The sequence below is a fragment of the Vicugna pacos genome, unplaced genomic scaffold (genome assembly GCF_048564905.1).
Source record: "Vicugna pacos unplaced genomic scaffold, VicPac4 scaffold_21, whole genome shotgun sequence".
NCBI classification, from domain to species: Eukaryota; Metazoa; Chordata; class Mammalia; order Artiodactyla; family Camelidae; genus Vicugna; species Vicugna pacos.
In genome coordinates this window covers 10871561-10890254 of record NW_027328742.1, presented here as the reverse complement: position 1 = coordinate 10890254, position 18694 = coordinate 10871561, and the positions used below count along the sequence as shown (strand labels likewise).

Here is an 18694-nt window from a genome sequence, read left to right as displayed (position 1 = left end):
CCGTTTAGATTCCTAAGACTCTTTATTGACTTATTTAGCAATAGGTACTACCTTACCAACTAACTACTTTGCTATTTCTCCAGCCAAATTTCCCAGCATCTGTTTTGAGGAATTACTGGTAAATAGGTCACATCTCACCTTATTTAAACCATTTAGCTACAAAAATATTTCTTGATCAGTGAAGTCCTTCAGTATAGTTAACGGAAGTAGGGCAATTAAAATAAGGGACAGCATCTGTAGCAAATCTTGAGATGATGACATTGATGATGATGACGATTTCTGTTAATGATTTTTAAATGCTTGCTATCTGCCTAGCATTATGCAGAGCATATCACATGAGTTATCTCATGTAATCCTTTCATTGACCTGTGAGATCACTACAGTGTAATTTAGGTTTCAAGTGATATGAATAATCTAAATCCAAACTTTTCTATGAAATGTATATTCTCAAGCTTTAAAGCAAGCCATCATGCACATAGCACAAAATTCCCTGCATTTCCAGTTTATTTCTTAATGTTGTCATTTGTGTAAAAGTCAATGAGCAATAATTAAATCTGTGATGAAAAGTCAAATAAGTACTTAAAATAGTTGTTTTAATAAAATATATTAATTTAATTAAAACTATGTAGGTAGTAACTGTCAGGCTTAAAACAACATGAAGCTTCATTTTTAACTCACTAAAAAAGACACATAGGATATGGGACATGGTTGTTACTTAGCAGCAATTCTCCATTGTATATTTTACTGCATCTTGCAAATTTCAGTTGTGGATTAGCTACTGGCTATTTTGGTAAATCAATTTTGTTTTATTGCTGTCATAGAAGTCTTTATTTTTCTGCCTTTGTCCCTGAAAGTTGCTGTAGTACTTAATATCAATGAAACATTGACACTGTAGGCCTATGCGAGATGAAAAGGAAAAGTTCACTGAATTAGATTCAGTGATAAGTCTGGAATGGAAGAGACCTTACTCTCTGTACTTAAAAAGTAAACAAATCTACAGCACAATGGTACTTAAGAATTGAGAAAATGAAATTACTCAGCGTACTAAAGAGCAAAAACTGATATTGCAGTCAGATGTCCAGGGTTTAGTTTTTCTAGTTTGAAAATTCCTTTTTGAATCTTGTTTTTGTGTCTCTCATGCCCTGCAGTCTTCCTCCTAACTATTGCCTGTGAAAAACGGCCTCAGAGTGGCGTGGTGGGAGGGAAGCATAAGTCAGACAAGCCAGCCCTTGAGTAACTCTAATTGTGTATAACTAATAAAGAGTATAAAATGTCTTCTTTCAGGCAGATATCTTGTACTGAATAATAGTAATAATAGTGATCTTTGAAATATATAGTTATTTGCCCTTTGTATTTAAATACTATTAACCACTGAATTTTACTTATTTGATCCTTATGATACTGTGTGATGGGTAGGATAAATATTTTAAATCATGGATTTAAGGCTGAGAGAGGTCAGGGATTTGCTGAAGATTTACAGAGGTAGGTAGTGTCAAAGGAGAAACTAGAATGCCTTTCAGTATTCTCAGATGTGAACATAGGAAAAGTCAACATGATGCAACTCACAAACTAACCTGTGCATTCCCAAACAAGATATTCTTTAAAGACTTTTTCCTCTTTGTTTCTCCTCTCTACCCCCACCCCCCCAAAAAGAACTACTTTGGTGGGGCCACCTGTATTACACAGTGGTCTCCAAGTGTAAGAGTGTGCATGGTGATCGCTCAGTCAACAAAAGGATTCTTTATACCAAAAGTCCCAGGAGCAGATTGCAGGACATTCCATCCTGTAGCACACATGCTCATACTGACACAGTGCCAGTCAGCCTAAAGTCTACATTTAGATTTTTCTCTGTGTGGGACATGAATTCCCCTATGGGATTGAAATGGGTCACCTTCGAGACACGGCACTCCTGACGCGGGGGTCGAAGGACTCCCCGACACCTTCCAACCTCCAAGAGCCCTTCCTCATGGAACAGCTGCCCCAAGAGAAGCAGTGCCACTTCATCTTGAAGCCCAGCCAGCTGGCTGTGGCCCAACAACTGGGTGGTGAGTTTTCTTCCTCTTTCATGAGAGCCTTTTTTTAGCAAAACTTTTCATTCCTGAAAACCAAGTTTTCAAAGTTCTTTGCCTTTATACAGGCAAAGACCCATACTTCCAGCCAGATGAGGTATTTTTTTCTTTTGAATTTTCTAAGTGTTTTGAAAGGAAAGATGGAGCTTTAGAAGATGGGTTTATAAATCAGCGGTAGGAGTGACTGACGGGTAATCAGCGGTTGGTTGTGGTACGGTCTGTTCTTTCTTCACTGTCCTTCCCCCTTTAACCTTATGCCCACTGCAGAGTCAAAGGCACCAGTCAGTGCGGCAGGTGCTTCAATGCCTTCTTTGTACTGTAATGCATTGCATTGTGTGTTCCCCCTAAATGATCACATTATTAAAAGAAGGCCTTCAGTGATGGGTGTCAGGAGACGCTGGTGCCCTACCTGGATCTGGCACTGATGATCATGGGAAGATGAAGGTAATTTCCACCGAAATCTCTCCTTAGCCTGCTAAGCTAATCTGAATTCCCTGGGAACATAGCCATCTGTTACCCTCCCCATAATAAAGACTCCAGAGTGATAAAAAGTGGTGCTCAACACAGGAGGACCATCATTAATTACCCTAACCCATGTTTGAGCTTTAAACCCTCAGTCTGAAAGTAAGATTGTATAGAAATAAAAGCATATGTATCATAACAAAAAGTGTGAGGTGGGGGGGTAGCTGAAAATTGATGCTGAATTTTTGGAGCTGCTTTTGTAAACCTGAACAAACTGGGATACCCCATGGACAGTGGCCACTGTTTTATGCTCATCTCCACACACATGCATGTCCAGCCCTGTCTCTTTCGGTTGATGACCTAGCCTCAAACTTTATACTTTATTGAAATCACTGGTCAGGACTCCTCCATCTTGCCAATACCAGTGATAAAAACTGACCCTGCATTTGCACCAGTCCTCCTCTCTCCCACAGAGTTAAAGTGAGTTTTTGAACTCTAAGGCTGTTTACTCACATCATTGGGGTGTTATGGAGATATTACAGTTTTCCATCCCCTGAAACGTGAGCTCCATGAAGGCAGAGAGTTGAGTCTGTTTTGTTCACTGCTATGTTTTCAGCACCTGAAACAGTGTCTGCATATATAAATTGAACTCAATAAATATTTGTTGAATGAATTCTTTTATTGACAGGTCTGTTGCTGGTACTCATTGAAGACACAAAGGGAATGTTGCCTTTATAACTAAGCTGAGGAAAATGGTGTTTTACTCTTCTATCTTTATACCCATGTTGTTCAAAATGATTTCTCTGGGTCCCTTGTCAGTAAAATAAATTTATTTTAACTGACTTGACCAAAACAATCAGGGGTCAAGAATCCTAAGAGTTTTACCCAACTTTGTCAACAGCTTGCTTAATTAAACTGTAGGCACCCTCTGTGTGTTAGTCCTCTGTTTCTCTCTGTTGGAAGATAGGATAAGATTGGTTGCAGCTGTAAGATGATTCACGCTAAGGGAATGGAGTGACTACAGACCCATGGTGGCAACCTACCTGTGAAACTAAAACTTTAACAAGTGAACCAGTTTTGTATTTTTTTTAATGCCCAAGATTTTGATGAACAACTGCTTTGGAAACCACTGACTTAGAGCAGGGCTCAATAGACTTTTTCTGTAAAGGGCCAGATAGTAAAATTTGCAGATCAAGAGACAGAATTGACGGTATTACACAGGTACTTAAATGACGAGAGGAAAAGCAAATTTTAACAAATTTTTTTATTGATGACATTCGATACATAGTAATAGAGTACAATTTTGTGTGGTACAGATCTACTAATGAGAGGAATTGGATTGTTGGGAATAACATTTCGCTTAATTGAAGTGCAAAGTTAGTATTCCAATTGTCACCATTGATTGGAAAGTGTTCTGATACGTAATTAGGTTTTACGTATTTCATCATCTTTGAAAATACCTTTTCACACAAGTAGGTACTTCCAAATACTGAGATACCAATGCTACAAATGTACAATTTTAATTGAGCATGTTTCTCTCTTCAGAGATATTTGTAGAACTTTGTTAGATTCTTCTTTTGATATTTGCCTTTTGGCATGTCGTTTCATTGCATATTAATCACTTCCACTTGAAAGTTAGGTAGAAGTGAAAGACTTTTGAAACATGAAATTCCCCTTTGCACAGGTCAATTGCACAGTTACAGGATTTTCAAATGTAGAAATATCCTTTGCACTTACCTTGAGGCAGGTAAATACTGCTAGACATGTAGTTTGAGCTCAGAAAATATCACTGCTGCAGTTTTTTTTTATGGGAATGGAGATCTTGCTTCTTGTTTTGACTTTAGACGGCGAGAAAAGTGTGAAAGTAGCTTGACATTACTTCATCACTAAATGTCATTAAATGTCAAAGTAGTGTTTTTGTTTTCTTTAGATAAATACCCAGCAGTGGAATTGCTGTGTCACATGGTTGTACTATATTTACTTTTTGGAGAAACCCCCATGCTGTTTCCCATAGTGGCTGCCCCAAGTTGCATTCCCACCAACAGTGCGTGAGGGTCCCCTTTCTCCACATCCTCACCAACACTTGTCATTTGTGTCCTGCTGATAATAGCCATTCTAACAGGTGTGAGTTTCTATCTCATTGTGGTTTTGATTTGCATTTCCCTGAGAATTAGTGATGTTGAGCATCTTTTCATGTGCCTGGTTGCCATCTTTATATGTTTCTTGGAAAAAGTCTCTTCAAATCCTCTGCCTATGTTTAATTGGGTTGTTCATTTTTTTGCTGTTGAGTTATATGAGTTCTTTATATATTTTAGACGTCAACCCCTTATCAGATATGTGATTTGCAAATAGTTTTTCCCATCAACTTATTGAAGTAGGTTGATTTTTCATTTTGTTGATGGGTTTCTTTGCTGTGCAGAAGCTTTTTAGTTTGATGTACTCCTGCATTTTTCCTTTCTTTGCTTTTCATTTTTGGTGCCAAATGCAAAAAAAAAATCATTGCTCAGACCAGTGTCAAGTAATTTACCCCCATGTTTCCTTCTAGGAGTTTTATGATTTCAGGTCTTATATTCACGTCTGATCCATTTTGAATTAATTTTTTTGTATGGTGTGGTCCAGCTTCACTTTTCACTTACTGCTCTCCAATTTTTCCACTAGAACAAATCATAATAAAATTTATATGGAATCCCAAAAGACCTTGAATTGTCAAAGCATTACTGAAGAAAAAGAAGGAGGCGGGAGGAATAACCCTCCCAGACTTCAGACAATACTCCAGAGCTACAGTAATCAAAACAGCATGGTATTGGTACAAGAACAGACATCTGGATCAGTGGAACAGAATAGAGAGCCCAGAAATGAACCCACATCACTTTTGAAGAGACTGTCCTTTTCCCATTTTATATTCTGGGGGGTATCCCAGCGGCCCTGCCCCTCAGACCAGTGCCTTAAAATTAGGAAATGAGTCTCTTTAACATGAAGTCAGTGATTTGGAAAGAACTGCCTCTGCCCTGAGCCCTGGGGTGGGTAGTGTGCACACAAGTGCTTTAAGAACTGTTCCCCAGTCCACCATGGACCACAGATCTCCTGGGCGTGAGCTCTGTTGGCCTTCAAAGCGAGATGTTTTAGGAGTTTGTCTCACAGGTGCCAGACCTTAGAAGTTGGGGTGACCTATGTGGGGTACAAACTTTTCACTCCTTCTGGGGAAGGTCTGGGTTTTGAGGAGATTTTAAGTTCCCTCCCAACTGTAGGTTGTTGCACCAGGGATGGGTTTTACGGTGAGATTGTCTCAGCCTTTTGTAGCCACTTCCCTCTCATTTGCCCAACTTGACAGTCTCTCTGTCAATCTTTAGGTTTTTTTCCAGAGAAAACTGTTGCATAGGTAGCTGTAGATATGGTGTGTGCGTGGGAGGAGGTGAGATCAGGATCTTCCTATGTCACCATCTTGCTAAAATCTTATTAAAGGGTTTTTTGTTGTCATTATTCTTTAATAATCTATGAGGACAGACTTCTGAGAATTATACTTTTTAATATTCAGCTCCCTAATTGAAGCATGGAGAAACACCGGCTTGGACCTTGTTGGGGCTGTCTGGGATGCTAAGCCTTCCTGAACTCCACCAGCCCTGCATTTACATCTCCCTTACAGTTTTTATAGCAATTGCATGTCTTTTCATCAGTCTTTGACATTTGGAAAGTAAGAGCTGTGTATTAAAGCTCTGCAAGAATGTAAACTTTAATGAGATTTTTTTTTCTCTCAGTCCCAGAGGGAACATGAGCTTTAAAATTGAATGTTGTACATAGTAAAAGACATGGCTGCAGCTGAAAGTATTTATAATAAAGTTCAGGACTCAATTTCTGCTTTATCCTCTGCACTCGTAGGATAGCTGGGTATATAACTTTATGATAGAGCATTCTTTCTAAGAAGTGTATGAAAGCTAAAAAAAAAAGCAAATAATTCTGATAGTTTTAGAAATAATGAAACCAGATTAAATGTGAGGAAACTAGACTAAGTAGAACTACTCATCATATGTAAACATACATACCCAACAAACATTTGCACAGATTGGCATTGCTGGCACACAGGAACCCCCTCCTGGATTTAAGAATGGGTTCAGCTTTCTTTCCTGTTCTTTAAGATGGTGCAAGTTGGGAATGTCAGGACAGGAAGAAAGTGCTTTAGTTAAGCAGATTCTGGTATTTCTTCCTGTCCACACACTTCCAGAAGGCTGTTAAACAAGTGGAGAATGGATGTGGGGAGGAGGTCCTCTTTCTGGGGAGGAGATTGGTGTCTTGGCAGCTCTGTTCAAGGCTGCTGTGGACCTATGCCCTGGGCAAAGTAACACTTTTCAAACATTATCCTACTTAATTCTCTCGGTGAGGCTGTTAGCTGTAGGTGGTGTTCTCATGTTAAAGTGAAGAAGCAGGATAAGTAACTTGCACAAATAAATATCTGAAGCAGGAGTCTAGCTGGGCTCCTGACTCCTGAAGCAAAGAACATTACACCTGGGTGTATCAGCATTTATGATGCACTTCTTGTATCCTGAGGAAGCCAGGGGTGGATGATGGTCTAGCTGCTGTTCAGTAAAATGTTTCCTATTTGATTATCTTCCCACGACGTGGCTTTTTTAGTATTTGGTTTATGTTGGGTATGCTGAGGAAATAAACAGTATGAAACACTTGCTTGAAATGAGCACTGGGCACTGCCGACTGTCCCCTCCCACCCCCTGGAATCATCTCCTTCGGTGTCCCCACCACCCGGAATAGTGTCCTTCGTGTCCCCCAACCCCCGAATGTTCTCCTCGGTGCCCCACCCCCCGAGATTGTCCCCTTCGTGCCCCGTGGTCAGAGAGAGCTGGGGGGTAATGCACCATCTCTGGCAGCATGGCTGGGGGTCAGGGCCTCAAAGCCACAGTGTGATGACCAGTTTCATGCACTGTCCCTGGTGAAAAATGTAGTCAGAATCTATGTGGGCACCACCTGTGGGCCCGTTCGCCTCAAGAGCTGTTTCGTATCTGCCCCACGCAACGCAGGCTTCGGGGGTCAGCCAGAGGTTTGGGCAGAATTCATGCCCATTATTTGGGTTGGGGCTCCCACTAGTCTGTCTGCTCCTTCCTGGGGTTCCCCCTTCACCCTCCAGCTGCTGTGGTCACCTCCATCTCCATTCTCTATAGTTTTTTCAAACCAGCAAGAGGATAGGTTTCTCTCCAAGTTTTAGTCACCCCTGCCAACCCGGGGTCCTACGCTCATGGAAGAAGCTGTAAAAGTGGGAAACTCACCCAGTGCCATGCCATTCCCTTCCTCCCAGGTGTCAAACTGTTACCTCCACTCTGTGCCTTCCTTTGGTCACTCTTTAGTGTCTTCAGGTCGGCTCTTATATCTTTAAGTGTTGCCTGGAGTTTATAGCTGTTACCTGTGTGTATTTGTTTAGGCCAGGGGGTGTAGGTGGCAGAAAGGTCAAAAAGGACCCTAAAGAGCTGTCTTTTTAGGTATCAGATCCTGTGCAGATCCATCCATTTTTGTCTTAAAATTAGATGCAGATGACATCAGAACTGTTTTAGAACTATGATCTCACAAAACCATGATTCACTGCTGACCTTTCTCCTGCCTGTTTTGTTCCTGCTGTCTTGTTTCACCTAAATGTCTGCTCAGTTCAATTACTGTTCGAGAATGATTTATTGATTACTCACTAGACATGAGGGATGATGCTGGATCCACTACCTGTTGAAATCGTGTTGATTCCAAATTCACATCCAATGCAGGTGCCTGCAGGACCACTCCCTCTCTCCTGACGGGGAGGCAGATGTGCTTCATGGTTCTTCTGAACGCCTCTGGTGCCTTGTTCCTCCCTCAGGATGTCTTATTTATTAATATACTTGCTCTCCCCCACCCACCCATCACCAGTCTTGTCCCCCTGTAAGATTATAAACTTTACCGTGGCAAGGGTGAGTCTCACTCATGTTTTCATCCATCCATGCTGCCTTAAACATACTTTTTAAAGTCAGGAACCAAAAAGATACATGAAAAGTCTGCAGTTGGAGAGAAAGGGGGGGGGGCACAGAGCATTAGCTTCCTGCCTCTGTGCTCCACAGCAGAGTGGGGCATCAGGTAGCAGAGCCCTCTTGTTCTCAGAGAGCACCTTCATAGCGACGCCTCCTCCCCTTCCCCCAGGTCTCCTCCCTCCCCTTTTCTTCCTCCTCCTCCTCTTCCTTCTCCCCTTTCCCCTCTCTTTCTCTCTCCTTTTCCTCCTCCTTCTTCCTTTCTTTTTCTCATTACTGAATTGTGGTCTAATTTGATCTTCAGCTTTTTTGTTCACTTAGTCTCCCCTTTAAAATGGCCTGTGTGTTGGTATGAAATGCTTTGTGCTTTAAGTTCAGTAAACGGGGAGCCCTTTCACCTTTGAAAATTTGGTACCAGAATTCAAGCACATACATCAGTGACGTCCCCAAAATGGGGGGGGGGGAGAATAACCCAAGCGTTTAATGTTTCCTTACCTTATAAAATACTGAGCCGTGGTGCTGTGCATACTATACAATGGAAACTATAGAAATAAGATTAAGTGAATTAAATTAGTTTTGCTAATAATCTCACTTCTTCCTTAGATTCAGGTCAGAAGACATTTAAAAGAAGAAGATCTATCATTAACTGGGCCTTCTGGCGAGGCTCGAGCACCCACCTGGACAACCAGCCCGTGTCACCAACGTCTCTGATGCCGGGACAGCTCTTTGGAGTGTCTTTGCCAGATATCTGTGAGAATGACAATCTACCCAAACCTATCTTGGTAAGTCTCGTTTTGGTCTGTAACACTTAACAGGAAAGGAGAGCTCCGGAGGGAAAATCTACCCCAAATGGAAAAATTGTGGACACTCATGGCTTTGGCTGAGAACCTTTACTATTACTTCAAAGAATACAAATCTTGACGAAACTATTGCAGCATCATAAGGCAGACGTCATGGGGAGAGATGGTCTTGTCTGCTGGCGCAGGAAGGAGCAGCATGAACCTGCTCTGATAAACTAGAGTCTGTCTGCTCTGTGGACGGAGAATGCACTTTATCCCACACGTTCCTCTCACATCCTTTCTTGAACCCTGTGTTGTTCAGAACATGACTCTTTTAGTCACCTTAGCAGCAAGGACTAAACCTCATACTTTTTATTAGTATTCTAAGTGTTTAGGCATGAAGATACATCCTCTGGCATTTAGTTACCTTTTGTATGTACAACAGATCAGGTGAAAGCCACTGAGTGTGTATGGTCTTCAGTGAAGGTAGTAAATGAACTCTGTCAAGCAGCATTTTTTGAGTGTCCAGTACCCTTCAGGCACCGTCCCGGATGCCTGGCACTTCATGCTCTGCTGTGTGTCTGTGAGTACCAGACGCTAGTCTAGTCACTTTATCGCTTGTCTTTCACAACAGATTTAGAGGGTAGTTGTCACCATCATCATCATCACCATCACCATCTCCATCATTCCTACTTTACAAATTAAAGCCCCACTCCCCCCCAAAAAAACCCTCAAGCTTACTGAAAGTCACACACAGCAAGCCTGAGCTGTAACTAGGTCTAAGGTCCTGTGGGTTGCATGTCTCCGACACCCACTTGTTCCTCCTCTGCAAGCATAGGATGCGCAGCTGGAAAGGAAGCAAAATGAAACACTGATTGGAATGGAATGGGACAGAGAAGGCTTCCCAGAGGTGATGATTTTGGAGCCAGATTTTAAAAGAAGTCAATATAGGAAGTAGGATGAAGTGTAAAGTAGGATGAAATGTAAAGTCACAAGAAAAGAAAGACAAGCAAGTGGAGGATGAGTTAGGCAAGAACATTTCCATGTCTGGGGACAAGATTTCGTGTTAGAGAACAGTGGGCAAAGAATAGTGAGACAGGAGGGACGTGAGGTAACAGGTACCTTGAAGTGACTATTGGATCGCTGAAAAAGGACAGTCGCATGAAAGCAAGTATTGAAATGTAGCAAGAACAAATGGGAGAAAATAGATTTAGACACACACACACACACACACACACACACACACACACAAGGTGACTTTAATCCTCTGGCAGCCTGTCCAGCCCCAGCCCTTCAGTGCCTCCCGCAGGGCCGCCCCGGCCCCTGGCAGCCGGGGAGGGCAGCGATGTGTTCTCTGGCTCCTTCTCCGTCAAGTGCCATTTTGATTTTTGTTTCCTTTGTTTCCCCATAGGATATGCTTTTCTTCCTTAATCAGAAAGGACCCCTCACAAAAGGGATCTTCAGACAGTCGGCCAACATGAAATCCTGCAGAGAGCTGAGAGAGAAACTGAATTCCGGAGTTGAAGTACAGCTAGACTGTGAATCGGCTTTCGTGGTAGCCTCTGTCTTAAAGGTGGGGAACACATGCCCTTCGTCCCCCCACAGTGGAGCTCTGGGGGAAGACAGCTGGTCTCCCTCATTATAACGCTATCCCCGTCTGTGAAGAAGCGTCATAGTTAGAGTTTCACAGCCAATTAGCTATGTGATAAAAGTACTTGTAGCAGAAATTCTTGTGGCAAAGATGTCTATGGCAAATAGGTTTACTTATGGGGGAAAAAAAACCTGGAACCCAGCCCCATGGTCACTTAACTCACATCCATAGTTGAGTTAGACTTCTTCTAAAATGTTTTCCTCCCCCCATTCTTGAAAATGTCTCACGTCTTTGCAAAAGCTAAAGTCAAAATGAGCTTTCAGCAGCGCTCTTGACCACAGCAATGGCTTCTGCAGACCAGCGTCAGGCTGCCGTCTCTCAGCAGGCTTGGTGTGCACCCGTGCCAGGGGTAGGGACAGGGCCCCAGCCTGCATCCCAGGGCCTGGAGCATAAAACCCAAATTCCGGAAAACGTGGTGAAGAAGGCTCTTACGTGTCCCTGCTCCCAGTCAGTTGCTCACAGAACCGTACTCTATGAATTTAGGAACAGTCAGATGTCTCTTGGTAAAAGGGCCATGTCTGCTCTTAAAACAATCCCTGCCACAGACTTTGACAATGAAGTGTCACTCAGAAGAGCTGGAGGGCGGAAGCGGGGAGCATCTTGTCTATTTTACACAGGGTTTGCACTTGCCTTTCAGTCGTGGAGCTCAGTAGAGATATGTGTGGTGCGCTAGCTGAGCAAGACCCATGTCAGGGACGTGTATGCATGGTGGATTTTTCTTTGCTTTTTTTTTAACCATATGATTAGGCTTTCTCCCATCTCTTAATTTAAGAAGTTAAAGGCTATGTTTTAGAAGATTTTCCTAATTTTGCTATTCTTCACAGCACCACACTCCTCAAAATTTTGAACTAAATTGCTGAGGCTGTTAACAAAGAATTTTGGGTGTAAAAGAGTTAAGCTGCATTTCACATTGCAGAGAAAGTAGTTGTACAAGAATAAGCAAAGGGCAAAAATAATCCAAATGATTGGAAAGTCTGGTTAGATGGGTTCCAACTAATTAAATAAAGCTTTGTGATCATGGAAGTGTGCTTTACTCTCAATTTTTTCCCAAGTGGTGGCAGGAAAGGAAATGCTTTTTGCCAAAAGTTATTGAGCTTTAGTTTTGTTTTGTTTCTTGTTCTTGAGACTATTTGGGAGTGGTACTTAAGTTTTCCCTGAATTTTTCCCTTAGGCTGGTTTTGCTTAAATATAAGCTTCACTCTGAACTATAATTGGAATAAAATTGCTTGAGAAAGCGTAACTCTGATCCATCAGACCTTTGAGGAAAAGTTCGCTTTTTAATCCTGTAAGAATCTCATCTCAGATTAATCTGGGAGCTCTGCTGATGGCCAGGGCCCTGCCTTTGGAGGGGAGGAGACTTTGAGTCAAGCGCTGGGCACTGGCGATTCTAATTCAGAACCAGCTTTCACATCCTTCTCAGCTGTGATGGTTGTTATTTCATAACTTGTTATTCCAGCTGTGGAGAGTCCATTGCGATGTTACGAATTATCTTTCAAGTGTAGGTTTTAAGATTTAATGATGTTTTTCTTCAAGACAGATCATAAGTATGTTTTCCACTGAAGTTTAAAAAGAGAGCTATTGTCACTGCCCCACTTTGAAATAACTGATTTCGGCTCTTCTGAATCTGACTTGTCAAGTAGGTCCAGCACTAATATTAGTTAGGAATTATGAAAATTTGATAGCTTTCCCCCCAAAAAAAGGTAACTTTTGTGATGATGCATCTGAATCACGAGTATCCAGGTACATCTCTCCTGGAAAATACAATAGAACAGAGACAGACTTTAAATCAGTCACTTTCCTGCTTAATAACCACTCCAAAACATTGTCTTATAATAGGTAACATGACCACGAAGAGGCTTTTAAATTATTTGAGAGCCTCAGCTATAGTTAGCTGGCCTTCCCTTGTCCCTCACTAATATTTGGCTATAGGACATACAGCAACATTTCAGTAATGACCCCTGCTACGTCTGCGACTATGCTTGGCATTGAGTATATGAAGTGAAAGGCAAGGGTCTGGTCTGATCCTGCCCTGAAGGAGCTCGTAGGCTCGTGGGAGACATGCTCACCTAATCAGCTGACTGCAGCACCGAGGCTCAAGGCTTCCATGTTAGTCACAGAAACACGACATGTTGTCTGTCACAAGTTGTGTGTCACCTTTGGTAAGGCACGTATGTAAGGCTGCTATTTGATTTTCCAGCAAGAATTAAAATTACTCCATTGCACACCTGTCTCTGTGTTGCAAGCAGGAACTTGCAAGAGGGTGGTCAGCCATGGGTCCAGCACTTAGACATGGAATTGGGTTTTCTCTGCCTGAAGTTTCCTAAGGTGGAGATCAGACTTCGCAAGCTTGGCTTGTTAGGACCGTGCCAAAAGCAACAGAGGGTGTTGGCCTAGAAAGGAAAGGAACATAGGACCAGGACCAAAGTGTGTCTACTTTTAAGCTTTTTTATAAACAAATGTCAAACAACAACCTCCCTTGGTCAGATCCTACTTGTGTCATAGTCTGGTTTCACCCACACCTGGCCCCACAAGTGCTCTAAGGAGGAGTCTCGAAGGCCGAGAAGGATAATGTACCAGGGACATGTTATTTAATATACATTAGGGATGAGAGTGCTGCCCCAGGCTCCCAGAGCCAGCCATAGCCTGGAATGCCTTCTCCCCTCCTATGAAGAATACAGGGGGAAACTGCAGACACCTCTGGATGGAATTAGTCACCAATGCTGCTGGAATCTAAAGTTCTAAATTACCAGGGACTTTGTTTTATTTACTACCCTGTTCCCGGCACCTGAAACAGTGCCTGGCACAGATGAGTAAATATGTGTAGAATGACTGGATGACTGACTACCACATTATGAATCTCACAGATACCTTCGTGCATTCCTTTTAACCAGTGATTTGAGAGACAGAGAAAAAAAAACAAGATTAGGATGGTTTGCCAGACCCTGCCATGTTATACTAGTTTGCTAAGATGTATACAAACAGGAGGTTTCAGCCCAAACAGGTTGTCCTTTATCTTTCCCACTGTAGTCCAGACCCCAATTTCCCTCTGGTTTTTTGTTAGAAAAAAAACCAAAGCATATTTTTCTGTGTGTGCACATCATTGGAGGGCTGGCGCAGAGCTCTGTGTGTTCCAAAGAAGGGAGGACTGAACTTTCCAATAAAGTGTCTTCTTTCTAATTTCTCCAATACAAATTATTAGAATAACAATTTAAAATTTTTTTCCCTCTATGTAAGGATTTTCTACGATGTATTCCGGGAAGCATCTTTTCATCAGATCTCTATGATCATTGGGTCTGTGTAATGGACGAAGAAAATGATGAGGAAAAAATAAATGCAGTTCAAAGGTAGTTATTCCAATTTGGTCATTTCTCAAAAATACTTTTTAAAAAACTTATATTTTACAAGCTTGTCTGTTAATGTAATAATAACTATCAAAGTCATATCCATAGGGGCTAGTTTAAAAATAGATTTATGCTAGCAACTGTCATTGTTATTACTGGGTTTTTTCCTAATCTTATTAATATGGAATACTCGACCATTGTACACCTTCTGTATATTCTAATCTGATAGGCACTGAAACCCATTAGACTAATAGCAAATACTGTAGACCCAATCTACAATTTATGACCTTAATTTTGGTAAGTATTTAATTAACCAGACGATTCCTTACACACTTCATTTAGCAGCCAAATTCATACAGAGAAAATTCCTTCCTCTCAAGGAGCTCACAGTCTAGTAGAAATAGACAGATAAAACCCAGAATTCCAGTGCGGTACAGTCAGTGCCATGACAGGGGTATGTGGAGAAGGGGATGTGAGGACACTCCAGAGAGACAGTCAACTCATTGAAAAGTGTCAAGGGAAAAGGGAGTTGCAGAGCCTTAGCCTGATCACAGAGAATGCATTGTCTGTCCTCATGGAAAGGGAAGTTGCCGGCAGAACCCAGCACCCCCATTCCTGAGTATTTCCCGCATCATAAGAGAATAGGAAAAAAGTGTCCATTAACAAAAAGCAATACTTGCATTTCTGTGAAACCCAAGAATCCCAGTATCATTTATTTGCAAACGCTTGTTCAGTGCAGTGTTATCTTGAGCAACTTTCAAATGTAAATCATTATCTACACGCAGCTACTGATGGTGTAAGTGTTGAAGGCACCAGACTCAGAGCCATGCACAAAATGCTGTCTCTGCTTTCGTGACAGCTTGGTGGGAACCGTTCAGGTACAGGGAACTTGAGATTCTGTATGTTGTTGCTCATTGTCTAAAATTTTATATCGTAGAAGCTGTTAAAGGATGATTTTTAAAAGGCCAGAATTATGGCTCTCATATAAACATATACACATGAAAGAAATTTTATTTAAAACATGGATTAATAAAGAGAACTACTAAGACGTTACTGCCGCCGGTTCAGAGAAGACAGTTAACTACCACAAGTTGTAATAGTTGAATCAGAAATGCTGAAATGAACTTATAAATAGACATAAAAAACAAAACTGGCTTTTTCTGCTGGGGCATGAGGCAGTGCAAGTAAATCACGTGACTCTTCACCAGAGAGAATTTTCAGGTCTATGGACAAGTCTTATGTGTGTTGCTGTCAATATTCTATAGTTTACAGAGGTGTAAAATAACTCAAAGGCTCAGGGCCCCCTCAGAATCTGACACCCCAAAAGAGCACACTAGACAAGGCCTCACTGTCCAATGAAAACATTCAGTAATCTTTTGGCCCATTGCAATCTGTCATAATTTGTCCCTAGAAAACCATACTCTTTGTCAGTCTGTGGTGCTGAAGAAGCGCCTCTCTGGTATTTATGCAACAAGAGCCAGATGACCTGATGTTCTTCCCCAGGCTGTGATACAGGAAAACGGGGCACGAGAGGAGGGCTGTGTCCCAGGTCTCACTTGAGTCCCTGGGATGCGCCCCGCCAAGTGAGGGTCGTTGGCTTCACGCGGGAAAGAATTCAAGAGCGAGCCCTAGTTGAGTAAAAGTAGATTTGTTTAGAGAGATGTACACTCTGTAGACAGAGCGCAGACCATCTCAGAACGCAGGAGAAGGGTAGAGGGGAGCAGGGTTGGGTGTTTAGTTTAAAGGAGAAGTAGACACACAGTCCATAGACAGAGTGCCGGGCATCTGGGAAGGTGAGGGAGCAAGAGAGTCCACGAGGCGCGGTGTTGCGAGTTTTTATACGTTAACAAGTGAGAGGATTACTCCAACTGCTTTGAGGAAGGGGTGGGGATCCCCAGGAATTGGGCCACTACCCTCTCCTTGACTTCCATGGTCAGCCTCAGAGCTGTCATGGCACGTGTGGGTGTGCCATTTGTGGTGCTAGTACATTACAGTGTGTGTGAGGGAGCTCAGGGTCCACTGGAGGTCAGCTCTCCATCCATCCTGGTCCTCAAGGTCCATCAGGAGCTGACTTTTCCTCCACCTTGTTGCTAACTGCTGTGTCATTCCTTTAATGGCTGTGTCCTGCCCCCTTCCCTCCTGTCTCAGTTACAGGTTCTTGTTGGAAAAAAGCAACAACCATGAAAATATATATATGTATGTATAAAGGTTCTCACCCAGAGACAGAATATACAAAATAAATGAATAACCCCCCTGAGTCTTACTCTCTCCCCTCTGTAAGACAGTCCTCGCTCTGCACGTACCATATGAGCTGACACTCCCGCATACCTGAACTGTGTTTCCGCTTCGCGTGGTTCCCCATGAAAAGCGAAGAAAGGTTGCCCTGTCTACAAGTTTTCCACGAAATGTCTTGCTTAAAGAGCACCTTTGTCTGTCTTTAGGCTATTAGACCGGCTCCCAAGAGCGAATGTTGTTCTGCTAAAGTATCTTTTCGGGTTATTGCACAAGATTGAAAACCATGCCTCATGGAACCAGATGAATTCATTTAACTTAGCAGTGTGCATCGCTCCAAGCATCCTTTGGCCTCCTGCTTCCTCCAGCCCCGAAATAGAAAGTGAATTTACAAATAAGGTAATGAAGTTTTTCATTTTTCTGCCCTGGGGCACTGAGTCCCCGTTTTGAACCTAAAGTTTGGGGTATTAGTTCTGAAAGACACGTCCTTAAGTACATCTTCTTATAAGTCTGAGTTCATCGACTGTTCTGTCCTCTCCTGGTAGACTGCAGAAAGCTGATTTCTTAAGCAAAGAAAGTGATAGTAATTGGGTTACTTCTGTTTTCCCTTTAAGGAGGCAAAACAGCTGTGATTGACTGAAACCATAGAGGGAGAAGAGCAGTTGATAAGATTTTTGAAAAGAAACAAAAGACTTTGAAATTGAACAGGCGCAGGTGGAAATCTCAGCCCTCCCCACTTGCCAGATGTACAATCTAGGGCAGAATTAGTTACACTGTTCCACAGTTTCCTCATCTAACACAATGGAGGTGGCGATGGTACCACACTCACTCAGTACTTACTTGAAATCACACTCCTGCAGTACCTGATGGTTAGTACAAGGATGGGGCACTGATTCCTCTTCCTCCCAACGTTCTGCCTGCTCCTTTGCCTCAGCTATTGGGGCAAGAAGACTATGGAAAGGTTCCAGTATATCTCAGTGGAGGCACAGCTCTCCCCAGTGAGCTCTTCTCCAAGCATCTCCAGTTCTGGCTCCTCAGGGAGGCAAATGCATAGGAAGAGGCTGGTCAGGGAAAATGTACGCTTTTCTCTCCAGCCGTCCCTCTCCTTCACAGTTAATCCACAGAGGATGCCCACCTCCCACACTTATGACACCTGCCTTTTACATAAGAAACATATTTTATAAGTCTATCTAACGACGCTTCATGAATTTTAATAAGACAGTATATTTCTTCATCCCAAATGCCCAGTACAGAGAATACTTAAAATTACCCTAATTTTAAAGACAGGACCATTAGTATAAAAATGTTAGCATTAAACCAAGGCCAGAAATAATAACTTTAAGCCATTGATTAAAATGGATTTCTATACTCAAACTACTGTTTTTTTTTAGGGGAAACGGTTCTGTTTAGTTTCCAAGCAGACATGAACTTTGAATTTTTCTCAGGATTCTTCACTTTTTTTTTTTTTGGTTTGAACCAGGATTCGTATATGAAGTCTGATTTATAGGTGCGCTATGTGAAAAGTAACCCTTCATTTTTGTTCCTTTTTTGTGCAGGTTTCTCTGCTTATACAATTTCTGATTGAAAATTGCTGTAGAATATTTGGAGAAGAAATCACTTCCCTTTTGGAAGAGGTTTCAGTGACATGTGCTACGAAAGAGAATGTCTCAGGTATTGTGAATAATGGGGTTGTTTTTGTGTGTGAGAAATAGACACATACGTGAAGGTCAGCGAGGGCACCGATTACCCTGCAACCCAGAGCAGCTCGGGTGAAGGGGCCTCTCACCTGAGTCAGGGGCCGCGGGCTTCCGCCCCTTCCTTAGAAGGCCTGCACGTAGGTCAGGCTGTGTTAACACTGTGGTCAGGTTACCTAGTGTATAAGACAAGGTTCCCAAACTCCAAGAAGTTGTTAGTGGCAGAATTCTAACTTCTTGTTTCAAAATAAAACCTTACAAGGATATACAATAGAACAATTAACAGATTTACAATATAACAATATTGTTACAACATATTGTTGCAATATCTTACAATATAACAGAAGTGCTGTGGTTGAAACTGGAGTAGGAGACCCAGAAGCAGGCCTGGCCTGGTTGCTCCTCATCTTCCTCTCCGAGGTCCCTGACATCTCTCAGAAATCCAGCGCCCTGCAAAGTACTTGAGAAAACAG

At 42.2% G+C, this 18694-nt stretch overlaps 1 protein-coding gene and 1 long non-coding RNA gene across 3 annotated transcripts in view; both read left to right on the top strand.

Annotated features, from left to right (window-relative positions):
* LOC140694397 (rho GTPase-activating protein 20-like) overlaps nucleotides 1-18694 on the top strand; it is a 29559-nt gene that overhangs the window by 4919 nt on the left and 5946 nt on the right. The window contains exons 1-6 of one of the 2 annotated variants that reach the window (XM_072957660.1): nucleotides 1862-2045; nucleotides 9128-9306; nucleotides 10715-10876; nucleotides 14189-14298; nucleotides 16737-16926; nucleotides 18084-18198. In XM_072957660.1, the coding sequence (XP_072813761.1) occupies nucleotides 1883-2045; nucleotides 9128-9306; nucleotides 10715-10876; nucleotides 14189-14298; nucleotides 16737-16926; nucleotides 18084-18198 (919 nt within the window). In that variant the 5' untranslated portion in view covers nucleotides 1862-1882. Of the gene's footprint in view, nucleotides 1-1861; nucleotides 2046-9127; nucleotides 9307-10714; nucleotides 10877-14188; nucleotides 14299-16736; nucleotides 16927-18083; nucleotides 18199-18694 lie in introns of those variants that run through there. The other variant, XM_072957659.1, reaches the window with a different exon arrangement.
* LOC140694398 (uncharacterized) lies at nucleotides 2454-3460 on the top strand. Its single transcript, XR_012070055.1, has 2 exons — nucleotides 2454-2513; nucleotides 3220-3460. It is a non-coding gene; the product is annotated as an uncharacterized lncRNA (long non-coding RNA).